General features: G+C 33.6%; 1 protein-coding gene across 1 annotated transcript in view; it reads right to left on the bottom strand.

Moving 5' to 3' along the window:
• Positions 1-19: 19 nt before the first annotated feature.
• Positions 20-23715, bottom strand: part of Ppp1r42 (protein phosphatase 1 regulatory subunit 42) — a 51847-nt gene continuing 28151 nt past the window's right edge. The window contains exons 6-8 of the mRNA XM_076836151.2: positions 19773-19890; positions 14707-14838; positions 20-133 (exon numbers count right to left, since the gene is read on the bottom strand). Of these exons, the coding sequence (XP_076692266.1) occupies positions 120-133; positions 14707-14838; positions 19773-19890 (264 nt within the window). The 3' untranslated portion in view covers positions 20-119. The remainder of the gene's footprint in view (positions 134-14706; positions 14839-19772; positions 19891-23715) is intronic.

Genomic DNA, 23715 nt, shown 5'->3' with positions numbered 1-23715 from the left:
AAAAAATAAGATCACTTGAAGCTGAATTTACTTGTTTTCAGCAAATTTTCTTTTACTTTTGGATTATGGAGATGAGATTCATGCACATCATTTTTTTGTTAGCAAGATTTCAGATTCCTTCAAAGAGAGATTCCTGTATGCATAAAGAGGAAAAAATAGTGTTTAGTTTAAAATGAAAGTATTTTTTAAGAAAAAAAAAACTCACAAACAGAATCCAGGATACAATAAAGGCTAATAATTAGTCACCAAACTTTTAATCTTTTCAAGGAGAGTTTAAAAGGAAGCAGAAACACAGATTTTCCTGCTTTGGAAAAATGTGAAAAATCTGAGTTGGGAGAGTTATGGAAATTAGAATATTGGAGGGAAGGTTGATCCAGGCTAAGGGGAGGCAGATGAGGTGCCTGGAGCTCCTTAAATTTTGCACTCTTGGCACACCCTGTTAGAGTATGATGATGTGGAGGAAGGACAAGGCTCTTCACTGCAAACATGGCTAGGCAGTGACATGGCTGTGTTGCTCAACAGGTGGAGAAAGAAAGGACTGATGATAACAAGACCGACTTGCTTGTTCAAACTTCTGCCACTCTAATCAGCCTCTAGGATGAATCTAAGTATTTCTAATTCCTGAAGGAAACCCATATTTTTTTTTGAAAAAAAATTGTAGTTGTAGACGGATAGATTGCCTTTATTTTATTTAATTTTATGTGGTGCTGAGGATGGAACCAAATGCCTCAGCATGCTAGGCAAGTGCTCTACCACTGAGTCCCAGCCCCAGCCCTAGAAAACCCATATTTGTAATTAAATTCAAATTAAGAAAAGCCTGGAATTTATTTTATTATGTAATTATTAAGAGGTGCCTCATATCTAGCACTATATGTGCTAAGTGCTTTAGAGGTATTTTCTCATTTAGTCTTTTCAAAATTTCCCTTTTTCCAATTGGGAAAATATAGGGTCAGCAGGTTTAGGCCACATAGCTAGAAAGTGGTTGAAACAGGGTCCAAACCAAGCAGACTAATGTGTAGGTGGACATAATACCTTTATTTTATATATTTTATTTATGTGGTGCTGAGGATCCAACCCAGGGCCTCACACATGTGAGATGAGTGTGCTACTGCTGAGCCCCAGCCCCAGCCCTCACTGTGCTCTTCTATTTAGTATTTGTAGAATATTTTATAATATGCCAAATGTTTTTTGCATCTATTAATTTCAATAAAATACATAATTTAAATAATTTGATTCCAATTCAATTCCTGTTTTCATAGTGTATCTTTCCTTGGAGTTCTTAATTGTCTAGTCTTCCAAAAAGAGTACTACATATTTTTATTTCTCTGATTGTAGTGTAGGTCTTAGAATTAAGTCTTTTTTCCTAAATATGTCAAGTTTCACTGTTAACTTGATAAGATTACCTTTATATTGCAAATATCACACATCAGTGAATAAAAAAGTTTTATAAAACATTTATGTAAAACAAGATATAAATATTTTACATGTATATAAAACAATTACATTAATGGTACTTTCCTTTGCCTTTCAACTATTTCCCTCATAGTTTGTTCAATTTACCTGTTTGAATGTATAGTTCAAGTTTTGATAAACATATGCAGTCTTATAATCACCACCACAATAAAGATGCAGAACATTTTTATCATCCTTCCTTCAAATTCCCTGACGCTATGAAAGTCAATCCTTTACCAACCCTCAGTTCCTGGAAACTACTGATCTGTTTTCTGTCTGTATGATTTTTGCCTTTGCCATAAAACAAATAGAAGCATACAGTATTGGAGCCTTTTGAGTCTAGCTTCTTTCATTATGCTTTTGAGACCCTTCCATGGTTTTTTGAATATATCAATCGTTCATTCCTTTTCATTGCTGAGTGGTATTCTATTGTAAAGATGTATCACAGATTGTTCATCCATTCCTCAGCTGAGACACCTTTTGAATGTTTTCAGTTTGATTACAAATAAACCATTATAAACATTAAGGTACAGGTTTTTTTAAGTATAATTTTTTATTTCACTTGGGAAAATACCTAGAGGTGGAACTTCATCAAATTATTATACAAAGTGACCATCTTACTTTTGCATTCCCATCAGTAGTACATGAGAATTCCTTTCTTAGCCAGTACTACTAGTTTCTTTTATTTTTTTTTCTAGTACATAATTTTTAAAAAAATTGAGGCTGGGGTTGTGGCACAGTGGTACAGCGCCTGCCTGGCACTAGGTTCCTCAGCACCACATATAAATACATGAATTTTTAAAATTAAGCCAATATTTTGAAATCAGATGATTTCACAACCTCTATATTTTGCTTGCCAGCTAGCTAGTCTGATTTCTCAAGTTTGGCCATGTCTGCCTGCCTATACTGTTCTAGAGCTGAATAGCTGTAACTGTCTTTGTTGGACATGTGCTCTACAATTCATCTTAGTCACCTCCTCAACTGCTTCTTTTATTTTCTGTACCTATCTGTTCCTATCTCCATTAAGAGCCCTTAATGGAGAAGCTAAGAGCTTAGCTATTTGAGTCAATGATCTGGATTCTTTTGAATGTGCTTCTTTAAGTCCCATTTTCTCATCTGTAAAATGGGGTTGATTGTATTCCTTTCTCAAAGGGCTCCAGTGTTTAAAAATTTGCTTGGATAATTAAGATTCAGCTTTCAAAATATAGGCATGTTAAAATGGAAAATAGCTAGTACAATTCTTTTTAATTAGGTCTCATAAAACTCCTGTTCACATAGTATGCCATTGACAGAATTGAGACAGTCACAAAAACTAATTTAGTCTGTTCAATTTTTTTTAAAAAATTGTTTCTTACCACTATTGATTTTTTTTAGAGGGAAGTAGGTATCCTAATTTTTGAAAGAGTTTTTGAGAAATGAAAATCAAAATGTTAACCTTATTTTTTTAGTTGTAGGTGGACACATACCTTTATTTTATTTTTATGTGGTGCTGAGGATGGAACCCAGTGCCTCACATGTGCCAGGTGAGTACTCTACCACTGAGCCCCAACCCCAAATGTTAACCTTATTTGTATATAAAATTAAATAGCCTGAGGTTAGGTTTAACAATTTAACAAAGTAAAATTAAAGGCATTTTGAACTTTGCAAGTGATTTTTTTTTTTTTTTTTGGAGCTTCAACTATGATTTATTTATTTATTTATTTTTAATTTTTATTGTTGGTTGTTCAAAACATTATATAGTTCTTGCTATATCATATTTCACACTTTGATTCAAGTGGGATATGAACTCCCATTTTTACCCCGTATACAGATTGCAGAATCACATCAGTTGCACATCTATTAATTTACATATTGCCATACTAGTGTCTGTTGTATTCTGCTGCCTTTTATATAAGAACATTCTAGAGTTTTATGACTATAAATATTAACTAAGTTTTACAAATTCTTTTTGAAAGCACACTGAACTGTTTTTACAACTGTTCAAACTTAACATTGGCAAAGGCAAGTTATTTTAACTATTATAGTTAACCTTTTTAAAAAAATTTTGGATAACTTTATTTATTTATTTATTTTTCTGTGTGGTGCTAAGGATCGAACCCAGTGTCTCATGTGTGCTAGGCAAGTGCTCTACCACTGAGCCTCACCTCCAGTTTACCTTTTAAATCAAAGAGACCTAATTCAAAGAAACCTAACTTTTTAATTTAGAGAAACTACTCAAGTTAACTTTTTAAAAATTCAAAGAAACCTGTGAATTATAGGTCCCAAGGATTGATATTTCTTAATGGTATCTAATCAAGAGAGTTCTAACCTAGCTAGAAACTTATTTTGACACACAAAAAAAGACTGATTAACTATTGAGATTGCTTGGGCTTGAGAGATAGTTAAGTAATCAAGAAACAATTTTCTTTTTTCATTATACAGTGGTATTCTCAATGAATCTTATATACAATATATGAGTGTATTTAATGTCTATTTTTAAATTACTAAGGCTCAAGCACCTCCTAGCATGTTTGAGAGGAAACATCTGTCAGAAGTATTTACTGTGACAAACACAGAAAGAGGCTATAATGTGTACCCCTTTTTGTTTAATACCATATATTATTTTTAATTGAACAGTGAAAGCATTTGTTCAGAATCAGCCTTTAAATAAAGTTTTGACCTAATCTTTAATTAAAGTGTACATTGATAGTATCAAGTTCAGTTTGAGGGTCAAAAACAACGTCAATGAGTCTGACTTTTTCCTCCCTGTAGGGAAAGCAGGCTTATGTAAATATACATGAGCACAGACGGCATGCAATTATAAAAGAGGTAGAAAACATTCCCCTGTCTTTGGACAGATGTTGCTTCATTGTGCTCCACACAGGACACAGGCACAATTCCCAGCATGTGGAATCCTAAAAGGAGTGTTGAACATACTTTTCGATTTTTGGAAGATGCATTCTGAGCCCTTTGCCACTTCTGTTCAGGCACCTCACTTCAAATGTTAGAGAGGTGTAAGGAATGCCTCTGCTGATACCAACTCATTCACTTCCTTAAAGTAATTAAGGGAAGAGGTTGCTTTAATCAGTTTTCTGGAAACTAAAAACCTATTTCTTGTGTTTTGTTCGGTTGGGTTTTTTGTTGTTGTTGTTTCTTTCTTTTTTGCCATGCTGGGGGATTGGGTGCAAGGCCTTGTACATGCCAGGCAAGTGCTCTGTCACTAAGCTATAGCCCTAACCTGGGTATTTTAACACTTTACTGACCTTCTAACTTTATTCTCATTATATCTTAGCTTTATATTAACTTACTAAAATGTTATTCATAGGCAACCCTGAAAAATCTGAAACAAGAGCTTGATGAAATTCCACAATGTATTTGGTCTCCTCTTTCCTTTTTTTTAATATTATATTTATTTATTTATTTATTTTTATGTGGTGCTGAGGATTGAACCCAGGGCCTTGCACGTGCTAGATGGGCCACAACCCCAGCCCCTTGATCTCTTCTTAAAGAGGGACATAACTGATATTCCCGTGTAATAAAACTCAAATCTTCGGAGACACAAAAACAGCATTTTGGCATGCCTGCAGTAAAAAAGTTACCTGAAGAAATAATAAACATTTAAGAGAAAATATTTATGTAATATTTTTTTCATGGGATATAAAGCTGAAAACTTAGAATTGTACATAGTCAACTTCACTGACAACAGCAGAAGCAGGAATTCTTTATGTTCTTTCTCAAAGGAACCCCACTATTCTGCCAGCTTCCTTTAGGGCAGCTTGCCTTTGCAGTATGGGAGAGTTTATATTTAGTGTTCCTAGTTAGGAAAATGAGGACAGATTGGTTTACTTGCTTTCATCAGTGCAACCCTAGTTATCTGACTAATCTGACTTAGTGTGTTTGTGGCAATGTATAGAATTTATCAACTTTGTTTTATGAGGCTGTGTATATTTTTCTTGTTCAATTTTCCATATTGATGTTATACTAGCAATATTTTTCAAAATGCTTGGCAAAAAAAATCTCAAGAATACTATTGTGGAATTTGTATCAGTTATGTCAGTCTTTAAGAAATTATCAGGGTGTCATGTATGACTAAAAATAATTAAATAAAGAAAGAAAAAGAATTAAAAGAAAAAGAAATTATCAGGGTGTTGTGGACAAACTGGCTATGACTTTGATAGTAATGACAATGTATGTAAGGAGTAAAGCAAATTCTCACACAGCTCCTGTTTGGTTGTGATTAGAGAGCAATCTCTACGTATTCTCTCTCTTCTCCCCAAATAAAACATTTCCACACAGATAAGCCTGGCAAGCCCAAGCTGCACTGCAGGGAGTGGGTAGTACAATGCATCAGTGTTGCTTACAGAGCTTCTTCAGGTGGGCTCTGCTGGAGATGCAAAGAAGGTATCATGAGAGACCCATCTGACCTTCATCAAAAAGTTGTGGGGAAAATAAAACTATTCCAAAATATGTCTCCTAGCTCTGATTATTTTCTCAATGAAGTATGCTGTTACTCTTTGTTATATGTAATGTTTGGTGTGATAGGATTGGAAAGATCAATACAGAATAGTACTGATTACAAATTAAAAGTCTGAATGAAAAATTTATAGGATGAAATAGAATCTGGTTTATAATGCCCATAGCATTTATCATACTACAGCAATTGTATCATATTTGACTCCCCACCTAACTTGTTGCAAGGTATTTGAGATTAAGATTGTCTTATTTGAATTTTTATATTCTGGCATATGGCAGGTCTTTCTGATATGGTTTATCTCTACATGGAAACAATAACCTAATTTTAAAACATAAGCACTTTTCTCCTTTTTGGGAGATTTAGAGCTGATTCATATGGAACTAAATTACGTATAGATCAATCTTTAGAATGATGATTCTTAAAACTATTTTTTGGATCACAAACTCCTTTGAAAATCTAATGAAACTTCTAATGACTCCCTCATAGAACTTTTGGTTTGGAAAGTGGTCAAAGGAGTCTACTTAGTCCTCTGGGCTCTAATTCCTTTCTGTAACTCTATGCCCTTACTGCAGTCTCTGCCCCAATGCCCACCCCTCAACACATACACACTGGTTGGGCACCCATGGTCAACTGGGGCCTATGATATGATCCCTGATCATTCAGACATATTTACCTATGTCTTCTGGGACTTTCCTGAGTCACCCTGCCCCAACTCAGTGACTGTATCTAGTCTAACTCCCAACTCTTCTGAACTACTTCTTCCACTGCAACTTTATGACTGACCAATAGTACAGTTTTTTGTTTTTTTTTTTGTGCTTGGATAAGGAGGATTTGAGAACAAAGAGAGGGCCTCCCTACATCTGTATTGATGATCAGATGTCCCTCTGGAAAATAATAGAAATATTTGAAAGAACCTACCCCATATCTTCAATAATTTTAGTGTTATCTTCTTGGCAGCTTTCTGGAGATGTATTTCCATTTAAAAGAAATCTCTGTGAGTCGGAGAAAAAGACTAATTTTGGCTTACCCACCTGTGGGTAATAAACAGGAACTATGTGATGCATTGTTTCAAAGTTACCTGTAGCATACAAAGAATTAAAAGCATCCTGCTTTGAAACTAATAACTGAGTTGTAACAATGATATATTACAGTAGATTATCTAAAATTATATTTTATAAAGAGTCAAAGCTAAATGAAATCACGGTAAAATCAATGATAAAATAGCACAGATTTAAAAAATATTTTTAGTTATAGTTAGATACAATATCTTTATTTTGTTTATTTATTTTTATTGTGATGCTGAGGATTGAACCCAGTGCCTCACACATGAGAGGCAAGTGCTCTACCACTACTGAGCTACAACCCCAGCCCCTAAAATATCACAATTTTTATACATTAAAAACCTCCAGGGTTGAGGCTGTGGCTCAGTGGTAGAGCACTTGCCTAGCATGTGTGAGGCGCACTGGATTTGATCCTCAGCACTACATAAAAATAAATTAATTAATTAAATAAAGGTATTGTGTCTATCTACAACTAAAAAATATTTAAAAAAAACCTATACAGGAGAGTTTATGGTCAATTCTTATAAAATGGGTATGCTAACATTAATGTAACTCCTTTGAATTTTGCTGTTCTGAGTTAATATGTTTTTTCAAAGTGCCTTTGGGATTTAGACATGTATAAGTTTTGGAATATGTTCAGACCTTTATTTACTTGGCACTTAACATTTACCTGTTTACACATTGCCTCTCCTTTTTACTAGTCCTGTCCTTTTGAGTGGGGACTACCTTATTTATCTCTAGTCATCAGTGCCTTGAATAATACTAGGCATTATTATTATTAATTTTTGGGGGGTTGGGAGTGTATCCAGAGCCTCATCCTTAGCCCCCCTTAACAAATGTTTAATAAACAAATATGTGAATTTTCCATAAGAACACCATGCAAATAAATACTAAACAATATGTATGTTTTAAATTTTATTAAAGTATTTGATTAAGTTCCCCATTTTGAGTTATGTAGCCATATTTAGGGTAATATTTTTTTAGTTGTAGATGAACACAGTACCTTTATTTTTTTATTTTTATGTGGTGCTGAGGATTGAACCCAATGCCTCACGCATGCTAGGCAAGCGCTCTACCTTTGAGCTACAACCCCATCCCCAGGGTAATATTATTTTTTAATTGTAGGATCCTTGACATATAATCTAAATCAGAAATTATAATCCCTACAATTTGACTCTATTTCTCAGTTTAGAGCTTCAAACTTACAAAGCTATCAAGAACATTTAAAAATGTAAAAGATTAACATGTACAAAAATTAGTATCACTGTAGCTTAGTGATAGAGTGCTTGCCTACCTAGCATGCACCAGGCCTTAGTTTGATCCCCAGCACCACATACATACACACACACAAAGATTACTATCTTCTTAAGAATTCCAATTCACATAAAATGTACTTGGTTGTGTAGAGGTAACTTTAAAAGGTTCATCTTTGCTCTTCTAAAGAGCTGAAAAGGGGCTATGTTATTATGTTCATAAGGAAAAAAAAAAAAGACCTGAAAGGATAGTGTAGATTTAAAAATTACATAATCTATCCTTTAGTTTTAATTCATGCATTTTCTTTCTTGTCAGTAGTAATAAAGGAGCCTCTTACATAAAACCTATGTGCTGCTATTGATCACATACATAAAAATAAAATGACTGCACATTACACACATATATCTTAGTAGTGTCATTGCTTTTAATCCTGAGAGACTCAGTTCGGTACCAACTGGATGGGGATGGAAAATGTGCAGGGGTGATGATGAAGGGATCCACAACTGATCAGGGAGAATAACTTGTGAGGAAGGTCCAGATAATTTTCTATTACAGCTAGTCAGTCTTCATTTTAAATTTTATTTTATTTGATCTTAATAGTTTAGTTTTTGATCTAATAAATCTTATAATCTATTTGAATATGCTCTTCAATTTTAAGTAGCTTCACAATATATTATCCCACTTTTTCTTCTAGCTCATTTTTACTTATAAAAATCATTTATGGGGCTGGGGTTGTGGCTCAGAAGTAGAGCACTTGCCTCACACATGGGAGGCCCTGGGTTTGATCTTTAGCACTACATAAAAATAAATAAATGAAATAGAGGTATTGTGTCTAACTACAACTAAAAAATAAATATTAAAAATCATTAACATATCACATCTTTCCATAACTGCAGATTTTCCTAAATTGCCCCCACAAACTGAAGTGAACTTTTAAGTAGAGAAGTCATTATGGTACTTATAGTCACAATCCAGCCAATGTTAGAGTGTTGATTAGAAATCAACTCTATTTTATGAAGTTAAATAACTTGATTTAGATCAAATCTATTTTATGAAGTTAAATAACCTCTCATAATGTTGTGACCTCATACAAATCACTCAATCTTTCTGAAACTCAGCTTTCTCACCTGCAAATTGGATCTGCCCCACAGGTTATATGATTAAATGCATTAATATATATAAATATCTGATATATTTACATAATATATATCAGCTCTCTTTTCTTCTCTGTCTCCCTCTTCTTTTACACCTGAGTGCTTTCCATTTTAAATTATTAATGATTATCATTATAGGACTACATATATGAATAGAAGCTTCTATACTATAATATTCTATGTCTTTTTAAAACTGTAGCAAGGGGCTGGGGTTGTGGCTGAGTGGTACCGCACTTGCCTAGCATGAGTGAGGCACTGAGTTAGATTCTGAGTACCACATACAAATAAATAAAATAAATGCCCATCATCAACAACTAAAAAATATTTTAAAAAACTGTAGCAAGAACATGTAACATGAGATCTTCTTGAAAAATTTTTAAAGTGTCTCCTACATTGTTGACTTTAGGTACAATCTTGCATAGCAGATCTCTGGAGCTTATTCATCTTGCTTGACTGAAACTTTATGCCTGATTTATAACTCCCATGCCCCCAACCTCTGGGCAAAAGCATTCCATGAATTTGATAATCTTAGATATAAGTGGAATCATGAAGTGTGTCTGTGACTGGCTTGTTTGCTGAAAGTTCGTCCATGTTGTAGCACATTGCATAATTTCTGGAATTTTTTAAAGGCTGAATAGTGTTCTATGTTCCATTTTATGTATAAATGCACTAATATCTCTTAAAGATTCTGATTTTTATTCTTTTGAATATATTCAGAAGTGAGATTGCTGAGTTATATAAGAGGTTTGGTTTTTTTTTTTTTTTTTTAACTCTTTGAGAAACCTCCAAACTCTTTTGTCAGAGTGGCTGCACAATGCATTTCTATCAAGTGTACAGAGGTTCTCATTTCTCTGCAGCCTTGCCAACAAGTATCTTCTTTTTTCCCCTTTTTCTTTTTGGCGGTGCTGGGGATCCAACCCAGGACCTTGAGCATGTTAGGCAAAGCACTCTACCACTGAACTATCCAGTCTTTTCCTTCCCATCCACCAGGAATCCCAAATATAATAGCTTTCCTGACAGGTATGCAGTGAAAACTTATTTTTTTTTCAGCGGGGAGTGGTACCAGAGATTGAACTTGGGGCACTTAACCACTGAGCCACATCCCCAGCCCTATTTTGTTTGTTTGTCTGTTTTTTTAAAGAGAGAGGGAGAGAAAGAGAATTTTTTAATATTTATTTTTTAGTATTTGGCAGATACAACATCTTTGTATGTGGTGCTGAGGATCGAACCCGGGCCACACGCATGCCAGGCAAGCGCGTTACCACTTGAGCCACATCCCCAGCCCCCCAGCCCTATTTTGTATTTTTATTTAGAAACAGGGCCTGAGTTGCTTAGCACCTTTCTTTTGCTGAGGCTGGCTTTGAACTTGAGATTCTCCTGCCTCAACCTCCCAAGCTGCTGGGATCAAGGCATATGCCACTGCACTGGGCACTTATTTTGTGTGTGTGTGTGTGTGTGTGTGTGTGTGTGTCTGTGTGAATGAGAATGTGTGTGTGTGTGTGTCTGTATGTATATTATATATATACATATGTGTTTTTATTTATTTATATATATATATATATATATATATATATATATATATATATATATATATGTTGTAATTGGGAACAATACCTTTATTTATTTATTTTTATATGGTGCTGAGGATCGAACCCAGCATCTTGCATGTGCTAGGGCAAGTGCTTTACCACTGAGCCACAACCCCAACCCCCACTTATTGGGTTTTGATTTGCATTTTCCTGATAATTAGTGACATTGCATTTTTTTTCAAATTCCTGCTGGTCATTTTTATATCCTTTTTGGAGGTATTCAAATCCATAACCCAATTTTAAATTAGGTTATTAGTTGTTATTTTGCCATGGAGTTGTAAAAATCCCCATACATATTGGAGATTAACCTCTATCAGATGTATAGTTTGAAAATATGTTCTTCTAATTCTGTAGATTTCACTCTGTTGTTTCTTTTGCTGTGCAGAAGCTCTTTCATTTGATGTAGTTCATTTATTTATTTTTGTTTTTGTTGCTTGTGCGTTTAGTGTCATAACCATGAAATCAATGCCAACATGAATGCCATGAAACTGTCCCCCAGAGATTTCTTCTAGAAATTTTATAGTTTCAAGTCTTCATAACTTTAATCCATTTGAGTTGATATTTGAGTCCGATGTAAGAAAAGGATTCAGTTTCATTTCTTTTGCATGTGAATATCCAGTTTTCCCAGTGCCACTTGTTGAAGAGACTCTCCTTTCCCCATTGTATATTCTTGGCAGAATCAATTAACTGTATATGTGTGAATTTTTTTCTTGGCTCTCTTTTATTCCATTGCTCTTATATGTTTGTCTTAGGCAAGTTTCATACCTTTTTGATTACTATAACTTTGTACTATTATTTTGAAATCAGGAAATGTGATTCCTCTAACTTTATTATTCTTTCTCTAAATTGATTTGACTATTGGTGATCTTTTGTGGGTCCATATGAATTTAGAATTTTTTCTATTCCTATAAAAAATGTCATTGGGATTTTTTGATAGGCATTGATTGGAATCTGTAGACCACTTTTGGTCATATGGATATTGTAATAATATTAAATCTTCCAGTTCATGAACATGGGAAGTCTTTTAATTGTGTCTTATTTAATTTATCATTGTTTTATAGTTTTTAGAATACAAGTTTTCACCTTCCTAATTAAGTTGATTCTGGAGTATTTTATTATTGATGCTCTCTTACTGAAATTTCCTTTTCAGATTCTTTGATATTAATGGATTTCTATAATCTTAAAGTTTGTTTTTGGTAATTGGGTATCACACTAGATTATAAAAAGATGAATAAAGCTTGTCTTGAGAAAAATGACTGTAATTTTTAAAAGTTATAAACTTTAAGACACATTACAACCATTATTTTGTCAAATTTCATTGGGAGAAGTTAAAAATTAATTTTTTTGTCCTTGAATTTAAAATATACTCAGATGAAAAAAACTCAATTATTTGTAGCATAGGCTTAACTTTGGGTGTGCATTGGTATTGAATTCTATAGTTACTTCAATATTAATAAAGTGCTTTGGCATCTTCAATGTAATACTGAAAATACTTATAATACTGTCATTCTTACCCTGGACCTCATCCTGCCCTTCACAGCCAGTAAGGGGGAAAGATTAATAGAGGAAAAATTTTTGCTATTTCCCAAGTTTCAGACCATGAAAATTCACTTAGCAAACAGTAACTCTCATGTATGTACTGTCAGATACCAAAGTCCCCTTCTCTTAAATGATGTTGTATAGTTCATATTCAATGGACATGATATAACAAGATCACCAGAGCTGCATGCCTTTTCAGCCCTGCTCCTCCTTAGCTCAATCTCTTGTTCTAGAGTGACAAAATTCGAAGGATACAACATCCATAATATCTGAATAAAGAGTTATTACACTGTTCCCGTTTGCCTTTCCCTTTCTCTGGGCCTAAACCCTTTGCTATGCCCCTCATCCCCTGTCATAGTCAGCTGTGGAACAAAAACATGAACATCCAAACACTATAATGGAAGGAAGGATTAGGCTCATTGTAATGTTTGGGACTACAGAATTTGTGAAGAGTTAATTCTAGGATGCTTTCAAATATAATAAAGACAACTGTTATACATTACAATTAGTTACATTTAGTTGTTAGTTAGGCAAGGGAGGTTAGTGTCTCTTTTTTTTTCTCTCAGTAGAGAAAACCTCCTTTTTTTCTCTCTCTCTCAGTACTGGGGATTGAACCCAAGGGAGCTTTAACACTGAGCTATTCCCAGCCCTTTATTTTGAGACAAAGTCTTGTTAAGTTGACCAGGCTGGCCTTGAATTTAGAATCCTCCTGCCTTATAAACCTCTGAAGTCACTGGGATTACGGGCATATAATTACAGTGCCCACTGAGGTTCTTGTGTCCTTTGTAAGCACAACCTTAGGCATATTTTAAATCCAAATATCTAGGTTTTGAGGTATGTGCATAAGAAGGGAGATAGACTACAGAGTATAGGCCAGATGCAGTTGTGATAGATTTTTATTTTCTATCTTGATGTCTGTACTGTTCCTAAATCAATATATTAGTGAGTTAGGTTTCACAATTTGCATGGCTGATTATTGTTTTACCATTTATGTACTGTAAGACATACTTACTGGTTCTGTTCATTTTTTTTTTTTTTTAAGAAAGGGTCTCACTATATTGTCCAGGCTTGCCTCGAACTTGTAAGCCTCCTATCTCAGTCTCCTGACTAGCTTGGATTACAGAAATGGTACTACCACACCCAGCTTTGTGCACTCTTAAAACCCATTTTTATTATAATTAGTGCATATTAATTGCAAAAGGCTGTTTCTTCATTACATTTTCATACATGTATATATAATGTATACTGATCATATCCACTCTTCCTGTTATCCTTTCTTGCCTCCCTGCCCTCTCTCCCACATCTTCTTCCCCTTCTACTTCATGCTGTCTCCTCCACCCCTAGAGATCACATAGGAGAGAAAACATGTGATACTTGTCAGCTTATTTTGCTTGAAATGATGATCTCCAATTCTATCCATTTTCCTGTGAATAACATGATTTTGTTGCTCTTTATGGCTGAGTAATACTCTATTATGTATATATACTACATTTTCTTTATCCACTCATCTTTTGATGGGCATCTGTGCTGATTTCATAGCTTGGCTATTATGAATGCTGCCTTGTTAAAAATGGGTATGCAGATATTTCTGTTGTGTTTGATTTTTTCAAGACATATTCAGGAGTGATATTGCTGGATTATAGGATAGTTCTTTTTTTATTTTTTTGAGGCACCTCCTTACTGATTTCCACAGTGGCTGTACTAATTCATATTCCCAACAATAGTGTGCAGAGTTCCTTTTCTTCCTGCATTCTTACTAGCACTTGCTATTTTTAAATTTTCTTGATAATGGCTATTCTGACTGGGATGAGATAGAATTTCAATGTAGTTTTTATTTGTATTTCCCTGATGATTAAAGATGTTGAATATTTTTTACATATAATTATTGACCATTTGTATCACACACTTTTGCTGGAATAAAATCACACATTTTTCCCACTCTGTGGCCTTATGTTTGTATGGCTGATAGTCACACCCAGTACAAACCAACCATAGGTTTTATTTATAGTGGCTACCATTTTCATTTCCTAGCAATAAATTGCATTTAATCTTCATTCACAACTAAGTAAATAAGTAACAAAATTTAAAAAACCTTAAATCTAAACAAAACCCTCCTTCTTTCTTGATAGTTTTTTGTTTGTTAGACTATCCATGTTCTTGAAGTGGCAAGTTAATGAGTAGTTACTGAGGGATAGTGCACTTACTTATATAAGAGTTGATTTCACACTCATTTTTACTGTTCCTTTTCTTGCTGATTTTTCTAGCTTCTTTGGATGCTTTCCAATTTACTAGGAATTGTCTTTCCACATTTTTTATTTCCTTTCCATCAAGAAATTCTGGAAAAAAATACATATATTAAAAATACAACAGGGAGGGGCTGGGGTTGTGGCTCAGGGGTGGAGGGCTTGCCTAGCATGGGCGGGACCCAGGTTTGATCCTCAGCACCACATAAAAATAAAGGCATTGTGTTGTGTCCATCTACACCTAAAAATAAATAAATAAATAATAAAAAAAGAAATCGTTTGTCTAATTAAAAAAAAAAATACAACAGGAGCTGTGGCTGTGGCTCAGTGGTAGCGCATTTGCCTGGTATGTGTGAGGCACTGGGTTCGATTCTCAGCACCATGTATAAATAAATAAAAATAAAGATCTATCAACAACTAAAAAATATCTTAAAAAATATATACATATGAATGTATAAATAAAAATATACACTTCTGATATAGGGTACATGAACTTAAGTTACACCATATAACTGACCTCATTTGTATGACGTATTTTGTTGAATTTTCATTAATTTTTAATTTTTTTCTAACTTCAATATGTGCTTTTTACAAACAACTGAAATGTGATGGTAAAAAACATGAAAAGGCACTGTAACTATCCATATTCCCCTCCCTCATCACTGCCAAAGATAATTACTATAAACAATTTTGGCATATGGTCCCCTTTCTAGGGTTTTATATAGACTTATATAGACTATATATTATTTTTAAAAGCAAAAATGCTATTATACACAATGATAATTAAATAGACTATTCTCTTGACTTAAATAATATGATTATTATTATTAGGAAAAATATTTTTGTTAAAATGGATAACAAGGTTTAAATATGTAGCATGGTATTTTTAAAGCACATAATGTTTATTATATTCTAGGACATAGATGTAAAAGCCTACATCTTGTTTCTGAGGTGAGATCTCAGCTATCTTTACATTTTGTTCCTTTAAAAAAGTTCTAAAATATTGAGCTTCTTAAATTACACAAATAATTTTTATATGTTGTAAGATATTTGGAACATATAAAATATCAAAAAGAAAAAAAATAAAATTGCCTTATTCCACAAGGAATAAGCACTGAAAATCACTGATAACACTTTAGAATATTTTTGAGCAATTTTTTCTTTGCTATTCATTTATGTGTATTTACATGTATATTATATAAATGGAATTTTTTAGTTATATAGTTTTACATATTGCTTTTAAAATATTGAATTGTGAGCATTACTATCTTTCTTTAAACACAAAATTTTAAAGAAAAATTTTAAACACATTTAATGGCTGATAGTTCTTTTGCATATGAGTATACTATAAAATATTGGATAATTCTCTTCATATTTGGGGGTACCAGGGATTGAACTCAGGGGCACTCAACCACTGAGCTATATCCCCAACCCTATTTTATATTTTATGTAGAAACAGGGTCTCAACTGAGTTGCTTATCACACAGCTTGCTTTTGCTGAGGCTGACTTTGAACTTAGCCTTAGCCTCCTGAGCCGCTGGGATTACAGGTGTGTGCCTTGTATGCCATTGCACCTGGCTGAATAATTCTCTTCTTATATATTATCTTATATTTCCTATATTACCTTTTTCAGTTCTGGAGATCAAATGCAGGGGTGGCTATAATGCCTCAACCCTTTTTATTTTTTATTTTGAGACAGGGTCTTGTTAAATTGCCCCCAGGATAGCCTTGAACTTGCAATCCTCCTGCCTCAGCCTCCTGAGCCTCTGAGATAATGGGCATGTTCCATGGCACCCAGCCCTATTTGCATTTGTAATCACATAGATAAGATGATTTATGTGGTCTTCATTTATACAAAGTCTTATCTTTTCTAAGAACATTCCTGTATAATTTTTAAATTAAATGTTTTCTCTCATCATGCATGTAATATCTTCCACTATTCAGTGGTAAGGATGTAGTAAAATAAATCATATTCTTTCAGGAAAAATGAGAATTGATAAAATATTAATTGTGCTGCTGAATTTATTAACACTGCCATTTAAATATGATCTATGATGTTGTGTTACATCCAAGGCACAAAATAAATTGATGAAACTGGAACACAGTTGTCCCCAATTATTCATGGTATATATACTTCAAGACTCCCAGTGGATGCCTGAAACTACTGAATACTATATATATATATATATATATATATATATATATATATATATATATACACATACATACACACTGTGTTATTATATAATACATACCTATGATAAAATTTGATTTATAAAAAAGTATATTAAGAGATTGACAATAATTAATAATAAAATAGAACAATTATATCCAGATACTGTAATAAAAGTGAATGTGCTGTTTCTCAAAATATCTTATTGTACTGTAATGTGTTTTCTGATCTTGGAAAGAAAACCACAGATAAAGGGGGACTAATGTATAAATTAGAACCCTGAACCCTAGAAGTACAGTGTCTTCGTATTTTTGTTTCATGAACTTTTCTTAACTGAATAATAGCACTTCAAGAAATTGGTTAAATGTTTTATCATAATATATCTTAGTACTTATAACTTTACATTAAGGGTCATTCTTTTATGTTCAGTTTTCTTAACAATTTAATTTATTCATATCTTTCCTGGTTCATTTTTTATTAATAATTACATAATATGTTATTTTTTGGATGGAATGTGTGTAATCAGTACATATTTTTAAAAACATCTATTATAAACATAAGAAAAGATGGACTGGGGCTGTGGCTCAGTGGTAGAGTGCTTGCCTCACACGGGTGAGGCACTGGATTTGAACCTCAGCACCACATAAAAATAAATAAATAAATATATTGTGTCCATCTACGACTAAAAAAAAATGTTTTTTTTTAAAGGAATGAAAAATCCAAGTCTTTTAACACAGTTTTTTTAAAAATTAGGGATTGATTCAGGGGCACTTTATCACTGAACTACATCCCCAATTCTTTTTTTTTTTTTTAATCTTGAGATGGGATTTTGCTAAGTTGCTGAGGCTAGCCTCAAATTTATGATCTTTCTGTCTTAGCCTCCTGAATCTGTGTGATTACAGGTATGCACCACTGTGCTTGGCCAATTTTTTCTTTTTTATGTTAATGTCCGAGACAGAATTTGCAGTGACTAGAGGATTGTGCCTCAGTTAACTTGATTCCATCTCATTTTTAGCAAATGATTTTGAGGTTATTATGTATAGAAACCAGGTAATGGACACAAGATCTTATGAGATTTATTTTTTTTAATGAGCTGCTTTCAGCATGAAATTTGTTTCCATTCATGCCAAGTAAACCAAATATATGCTTGTTCCATTTGGTGAAGAATGGGTAATTTATGAAACATAATATGGCTGCCTAAAAGTCCTTCTTACTAGGATACATCAAACCATGTCTTCCATTGATTTTATTTTTACACTTAGTAAAAAGAAAGAAATGAGAATAAGAAAAGCTAAAATTAAAGAGAATTTGTTATATGTGTATATGTGCATAGAAAAAATCCTGGAAAGACATACACTAAAGTGTTAACAGCAGATTTATGATGGGATTATGAGTTATATTTTCTTCTATGTATTTAAAAAAAATTTTTAGTTGTAGATAGACACAATATCTTTGTTTTATTTATTTTTTTAATGTGGTGCTGAGGATCGAGGTTCAGTGCCTTATGCATGAGAGGCAAGCACTCAACCACTGAGCTATAACCTCAGCCCTCTTCTGTGTATTTTTGCAAGAAAAATATGTATTAATTTTGTAATCGCAAACAAGTCAGAGAAAAGATTTATTCAAAATAAACGGAATAAACCCTCTTTATTTGGTAATCAATATAGCTATCTCTACATCTTTTATAGTCTCCAATTAGTAAAGCATTAATTGTATTTATTTTACTCTGCATGCCAATGAAAGTGGACTAATACAACATTGTGTGAGCAGAGGTGGAAGGGGATGGGAGGATGGATGATGGACTACAAGCAGAATTATTTGTAGAGTTTTTAAAAACTATACATGACTAAAGCTGTAGGATTGTAAGTTCGAAGTCATTCTGGGCAACCTAGTGAGACTCTGTCTCAAAAAAAGGGGTGGGGCAGGGCTGGAGATGTAAATCAGAAGTAGAGTACTCCTGGGTTCAACCTCCAGTAACTCCTCCCAAAACACACACAAACAAAACCTCCCAAAAAACTCAAAACAACTATGTTTGACTGTTGTCCCTGTGTGTTCTCTGTTCTCATCTTGTATGGCCCTTGCATTTTTCTGATATGCCTTTCATCCTCCTTCCAGAGAATCATAACATTAGTATTATGATTAATCAGTTAACTAACATTATGATTTATCAAAATTTACTAGAGCTTCAAAGTGGTTTTATCATACAGCTAACTTTTAAATTCAAGCATATCATGTCACAAAGGTACTGTTATAGGAAATGTTCTCATGAGGCTCCTTACTTGGAGAGAGTATTGCCTGTCTCTCTGATGCTATGTAACTGTGGTCACTATTAATCAAGTGCTTTTGTCCATTTCCTCCATTATAGTGCATATTCAGGAATGTTATTATTTTTAAGGATTTTATAAAGGAATTCATCATTCTGTTTCCCTTTCAAACAAAAGGCACTTCTGTATGTTTGGGTATCATTGGCAAATGTCAAACAATGAAAACATGATCAATTTTATCTACAGAACCAAGAACTAAGGAGTCTCTTGGGATCATCAGAGGATTTGTGCCAATGAAAGTTTAGCAAAAGGTCATCAAGTTTACACATTTGTAACTAACCACTTTCCTTAATATCAGCTATATTTTATCTTTAAAGAGTCTGGTGCTTTATTTCTGAACAACAGATATTTTCATACTTTATTTAGCAGTTTTCTTAATTTTTGCTCTTATTCAAAATACTGAATTTTAAGATGACATTTCATAGTTCAAGATGTCATATTTATATTTCTGAAAGTTTGCAGATAAATTTAACTGTAAAGTTGAACAGATGTCTTTCCCTGTAAAAATTATGATAATGTAAAATACATACCCAATGATTTGGACACCAATATTATTCTGTCCCTGTATTTTGGTTTGATACAAACAGGATTTCCATTTAGATCCATTTTACATAATTTCACCAGCTTGTTCAGTAAAAACTCCAAATCCTACAATTAGAGAAGAAAAAGTAAGCTATAAGTATTTCATAATTTTCTGTACTTCTAGCATGATCATTACTGTTTTTAATTGCTGTTTTCTTTTTATATTTATGTTTTAGTTGTAGTTGGACACAATACCTTCATTTTATTTATTTTTTTATGTGGTGCTAAAGATGGAACCCAGGGCCCCGCACATGCTAGGCATGTGCTCTACCACTGAGCCACAACCCCAGCCCTAATTGCTGTTTTCTAAAATTACAGTTTTTCATAGAGTTCTAGAGTTCAGTGCCAGGTATTCAGGTGATGCATAATAACTGTTTTTTTTTTTTTAATAAAGTGGCCTATGGCAGTAGAAGGGACTAAGGAAAAGGCAAAAAAGTGATATCCTGACTTGGGGAGTTACAGTACTGTTCTTGGTTATACCTGCCTTATGTGAGCCCAAACTGCAGCTCACATAACATTTGTGCTACAGAAGAGGCCCTATTCTTAGTGGAATTTATAGAAGTTTACAGAGTAAAGTAGTTAGGGAGTACCGAGTAAACAGACAATTGGCATTGCAAAAAAATATATTTTGATGCCTTTTATTTTATAAAGAATTTAGAAAAATATATCAAAAGGAAAAACAGAAAAATATCACTTTTGTCACTCAAAGATCACTTTTATATCTGTGCAGTCTTCTTTTTTGAGCATAGGTATTTCTTTTTAAATTGGCACCATACTCTGGGTATAATTTTTTACATACTGTCATAAATTTTGCATGCTTTTTATAGCTTACAAGAAAAGAATAATTTATTTTGTGTTCTACAACTCAACTGAATGTGAGGAAAACATATTAAAGGCACATAAGAGCCAATTCTTCCAGTTTGCCCTCCTTAGTGCCTCTTTCTCTCTTATTGGATTTCTTTTCCCATCCACTGTCACTTCCTTTCCCCATAGTTTTTTGTCATTTATTTTCTTGCCTTCTCCCTCTCTTCTTCTTTAAAGAAATATTTTGTCTTAACTGCTATGTAATAGAAATTAAATATACTTTGAGGATTAGGGTTGTGGCTCAGTGGTAGAGCACTTGCCTAGCATGGGTGACCTCACTGGATTCTATCCTCAGCACTGCATAAATAAATAAAATAAAGGCATTCTATTCATCTACAACTAAAAAAATTTTTTTCTTTAAAATATACTTTGAGTAGTTTTTATATATGCCAAAAATTTCTGGCTTTTATTTTAAAACTTAGATGTTTAGTCTATTATGAATTACACAAAAAAGGTAATGTACTTAGGTTGTTTTCAAATCTTGGTTATTCTGAATAATACTGTAATGAACATAGAGTAGATATGATTTCATATTCTTTGGTTATATACCCAGAATTTAAGTCTGTGCTTGACCCCGAGGGATCCAAATAATCTATGTGAAAATATAGGACTTATTTTTTTGTTAAAGGCAATCCTAAATTCCTTGGCACTGTTACTTACTTGAGACCTTAGGCAAGCCTACGACTTCCTCTATAAAGTAAGGATAATTGCAGTAATTGTCATGGCATATACAGTGCTGGAAACAAAAGAGGTAAATCAGAAATATGTTCATTTTCTCTTTGCCTGCCCTGCTATTCCTCAATGAATTCCTTTTCTCTTAATTTTGGTCAACAGAGAAAAAACTGTAAGAAAGAAGAAATTTCTGACCTAATGACAAACAAGTAGTTGACTTCTTCTAAGAAAGCTCTCTTCACAAACTATAGCTTCAGCCCTCAGCCTTGAAACCTAGACTATGCCTGCTCCATAGCATTTATTCAACAGCATTTAATACAGCCTGCTATAAATTCTATGTGAGAATTACACCATATTACTCTCACTTTAAAAACCTTTAAGGAAGGGATTGTACATTGTATTTTTTCTATAGTGTTGAATACAATGCCCATCATCCAAAAGTTAGGTAATAACAACAGTATGAAAACTTTAAATTGATATAGATAATGAGTGCTCAGAGTTTTGCTAATTATTCCTCACTTGATAAATGACCCTCAACATACTCCCTCCAGTGTATGTTTATTTAAGACTAAACTAATCCTGTGCTGAAATACGATTACCCTTTGGATACGCTCTGGTTGTTCATTGCCTTCCTGTCTTTAATAAAATGCTTTCACTTTCCTGCCCTTCAATAAGTTACTAAAAGAAGCAGACACTTTTCTGGACAGTCTCTGTTTGATAAATGATCATGTCATACTATCACTTAGAGGAGTGCTGCAAAATACTGAGGAGCCAAATCTATTTCCTCTGCAGGGCTGGTGCTTAAGCTCCTGTATGGGTGTCTGCTGCATGGCAATGCTTTCTCCACCATTAATGATGACCGCTGATGAACCTGTATTTGACCAGCATGCTTCAATCTTTATTGGAAACGTCTGGCCCAACTGTCCTTACTAAATCTAAAGACAGCCATTTGTCATCCCCCTGACTGCCTGTCATCATCTGCCTGGGAAAATCTATAATTTTGGGCTTGTTCCTGACTAAACTGTAGAATGAATAAATTTATCTTTGGGCCACTCTGCTGTGAGGATCAATAATGAGCAGAGGTTGAATAAATTAGAAACTAAGAAAACATGACAGGCCATAGTAGTTTGTTCATTTGTGTCCTATAAATCAAAAATTTAGTTTATATAAAAGGCAAGCATGTCAAGTTTTTTATTTCCCTCATTCATTCTGAAGATTCTATACCTCATGATAAATGGTCATCAAAAAAACCAATTAAATAAATCACTAATGAATCTGTGAGATGAATTTTTCAGATAATTTTATTGATTTTAGCAAACTTTTTAGACATAAAAACTGTAGGTAAAGATTATTTTTCAAGTGTTTATACATTTTTGCAAACTGGTAGTTGACTTATTTAATGTTGGCCCTAATGAAGTTCATAACTCATGAAGCTACTTGCATAAATGCAAAAATCTTATTGTATATCACCATTATTTAATATTTCTATACATTGATGCATACCTGTTTTTAAAGAAGTTATAGATAAAAAATACAAAGAACTGTTAACCAAAAATACTAGAAAAATAGCTAGAACTCTGAGAGCTAAAGAAAGGAGTTTCTAAACTGTATTATTTAGCTTAAAACTTCTCTGTTTCCTCTTCACCAATTCACCTGGCCATCAATTTTATTGGGGGAGAAATAGGTTAACTTTCCATGAAGTTTTCTCAGGTGTCTGCCTAGGCTCTCATACTTCTTCTTTTATCCCCTTTTCCCATTTTTCTTAACAAAGATAGAGTGTTACTTTTTTCCCCCCATGTTGGTCAGTTTTCTTGATCCTAACCTCTTCCTCTTGGGATCTTTTCTCTTTTTGAATTTCTATTTCTAATCTTCCTTCTCTAGCTTTTATCCAAACTCTTACAACTACCAAACTTGACCATTACTTCTCAAATATTCATGTGCTTGAGAATCACCAAGGGATCTTGTTCAAATGCAGGTTCTTATTTTTTTTAGGTTTGGGGCAGAAGCTGAGATTCTGCATTGTTGCTGCTGGTGGTCTTAGGACTCCATTGGAGTTATAAGAGTCTAGGCCACTGCCTTCACTTTCTCAACTACTGAACATTCCCGTATCCTAGCACTACTGAAAAGACACTGCTAATTTTATTGAGCCAGACTTGACCAATCATGGATTTTCTCTGTCTCAATTCTGTGGAGCATCTTACCCTGTGGACCACTTCCTTTATGGATTTGTGGTTTTACAATTCTGTAGTCTTTATGGATTCTTCATGAACATCTGACCCATGTGTAACAAGCCTCTGACCACACATCCTGAATACATGAAAGGCTTGTTTTCTAAAAGTTGCTTCTGAGAACTGA

This window comes from Callospermophilus lateralis, chromosome 16 (genome assembly GCF_048772815.1).
Source record: "Callospermophilus lateralis isolate mCalLat2 chromosome 16, mCalLat2.hap1, whole genome shotgun sequence".
NCBI classification, from domain to species: domain Eukaryota; kingdom Metazoa; phylum Chordata; class Mammalia; order Rodentia; family Sciuridae; genus Callospermophilus; species Callospermophilus lateralis.
Note: the sequence above shows the minus strand (reverse complement) of the source record. Positions and strands in the feature narration are given on the sequence as shown.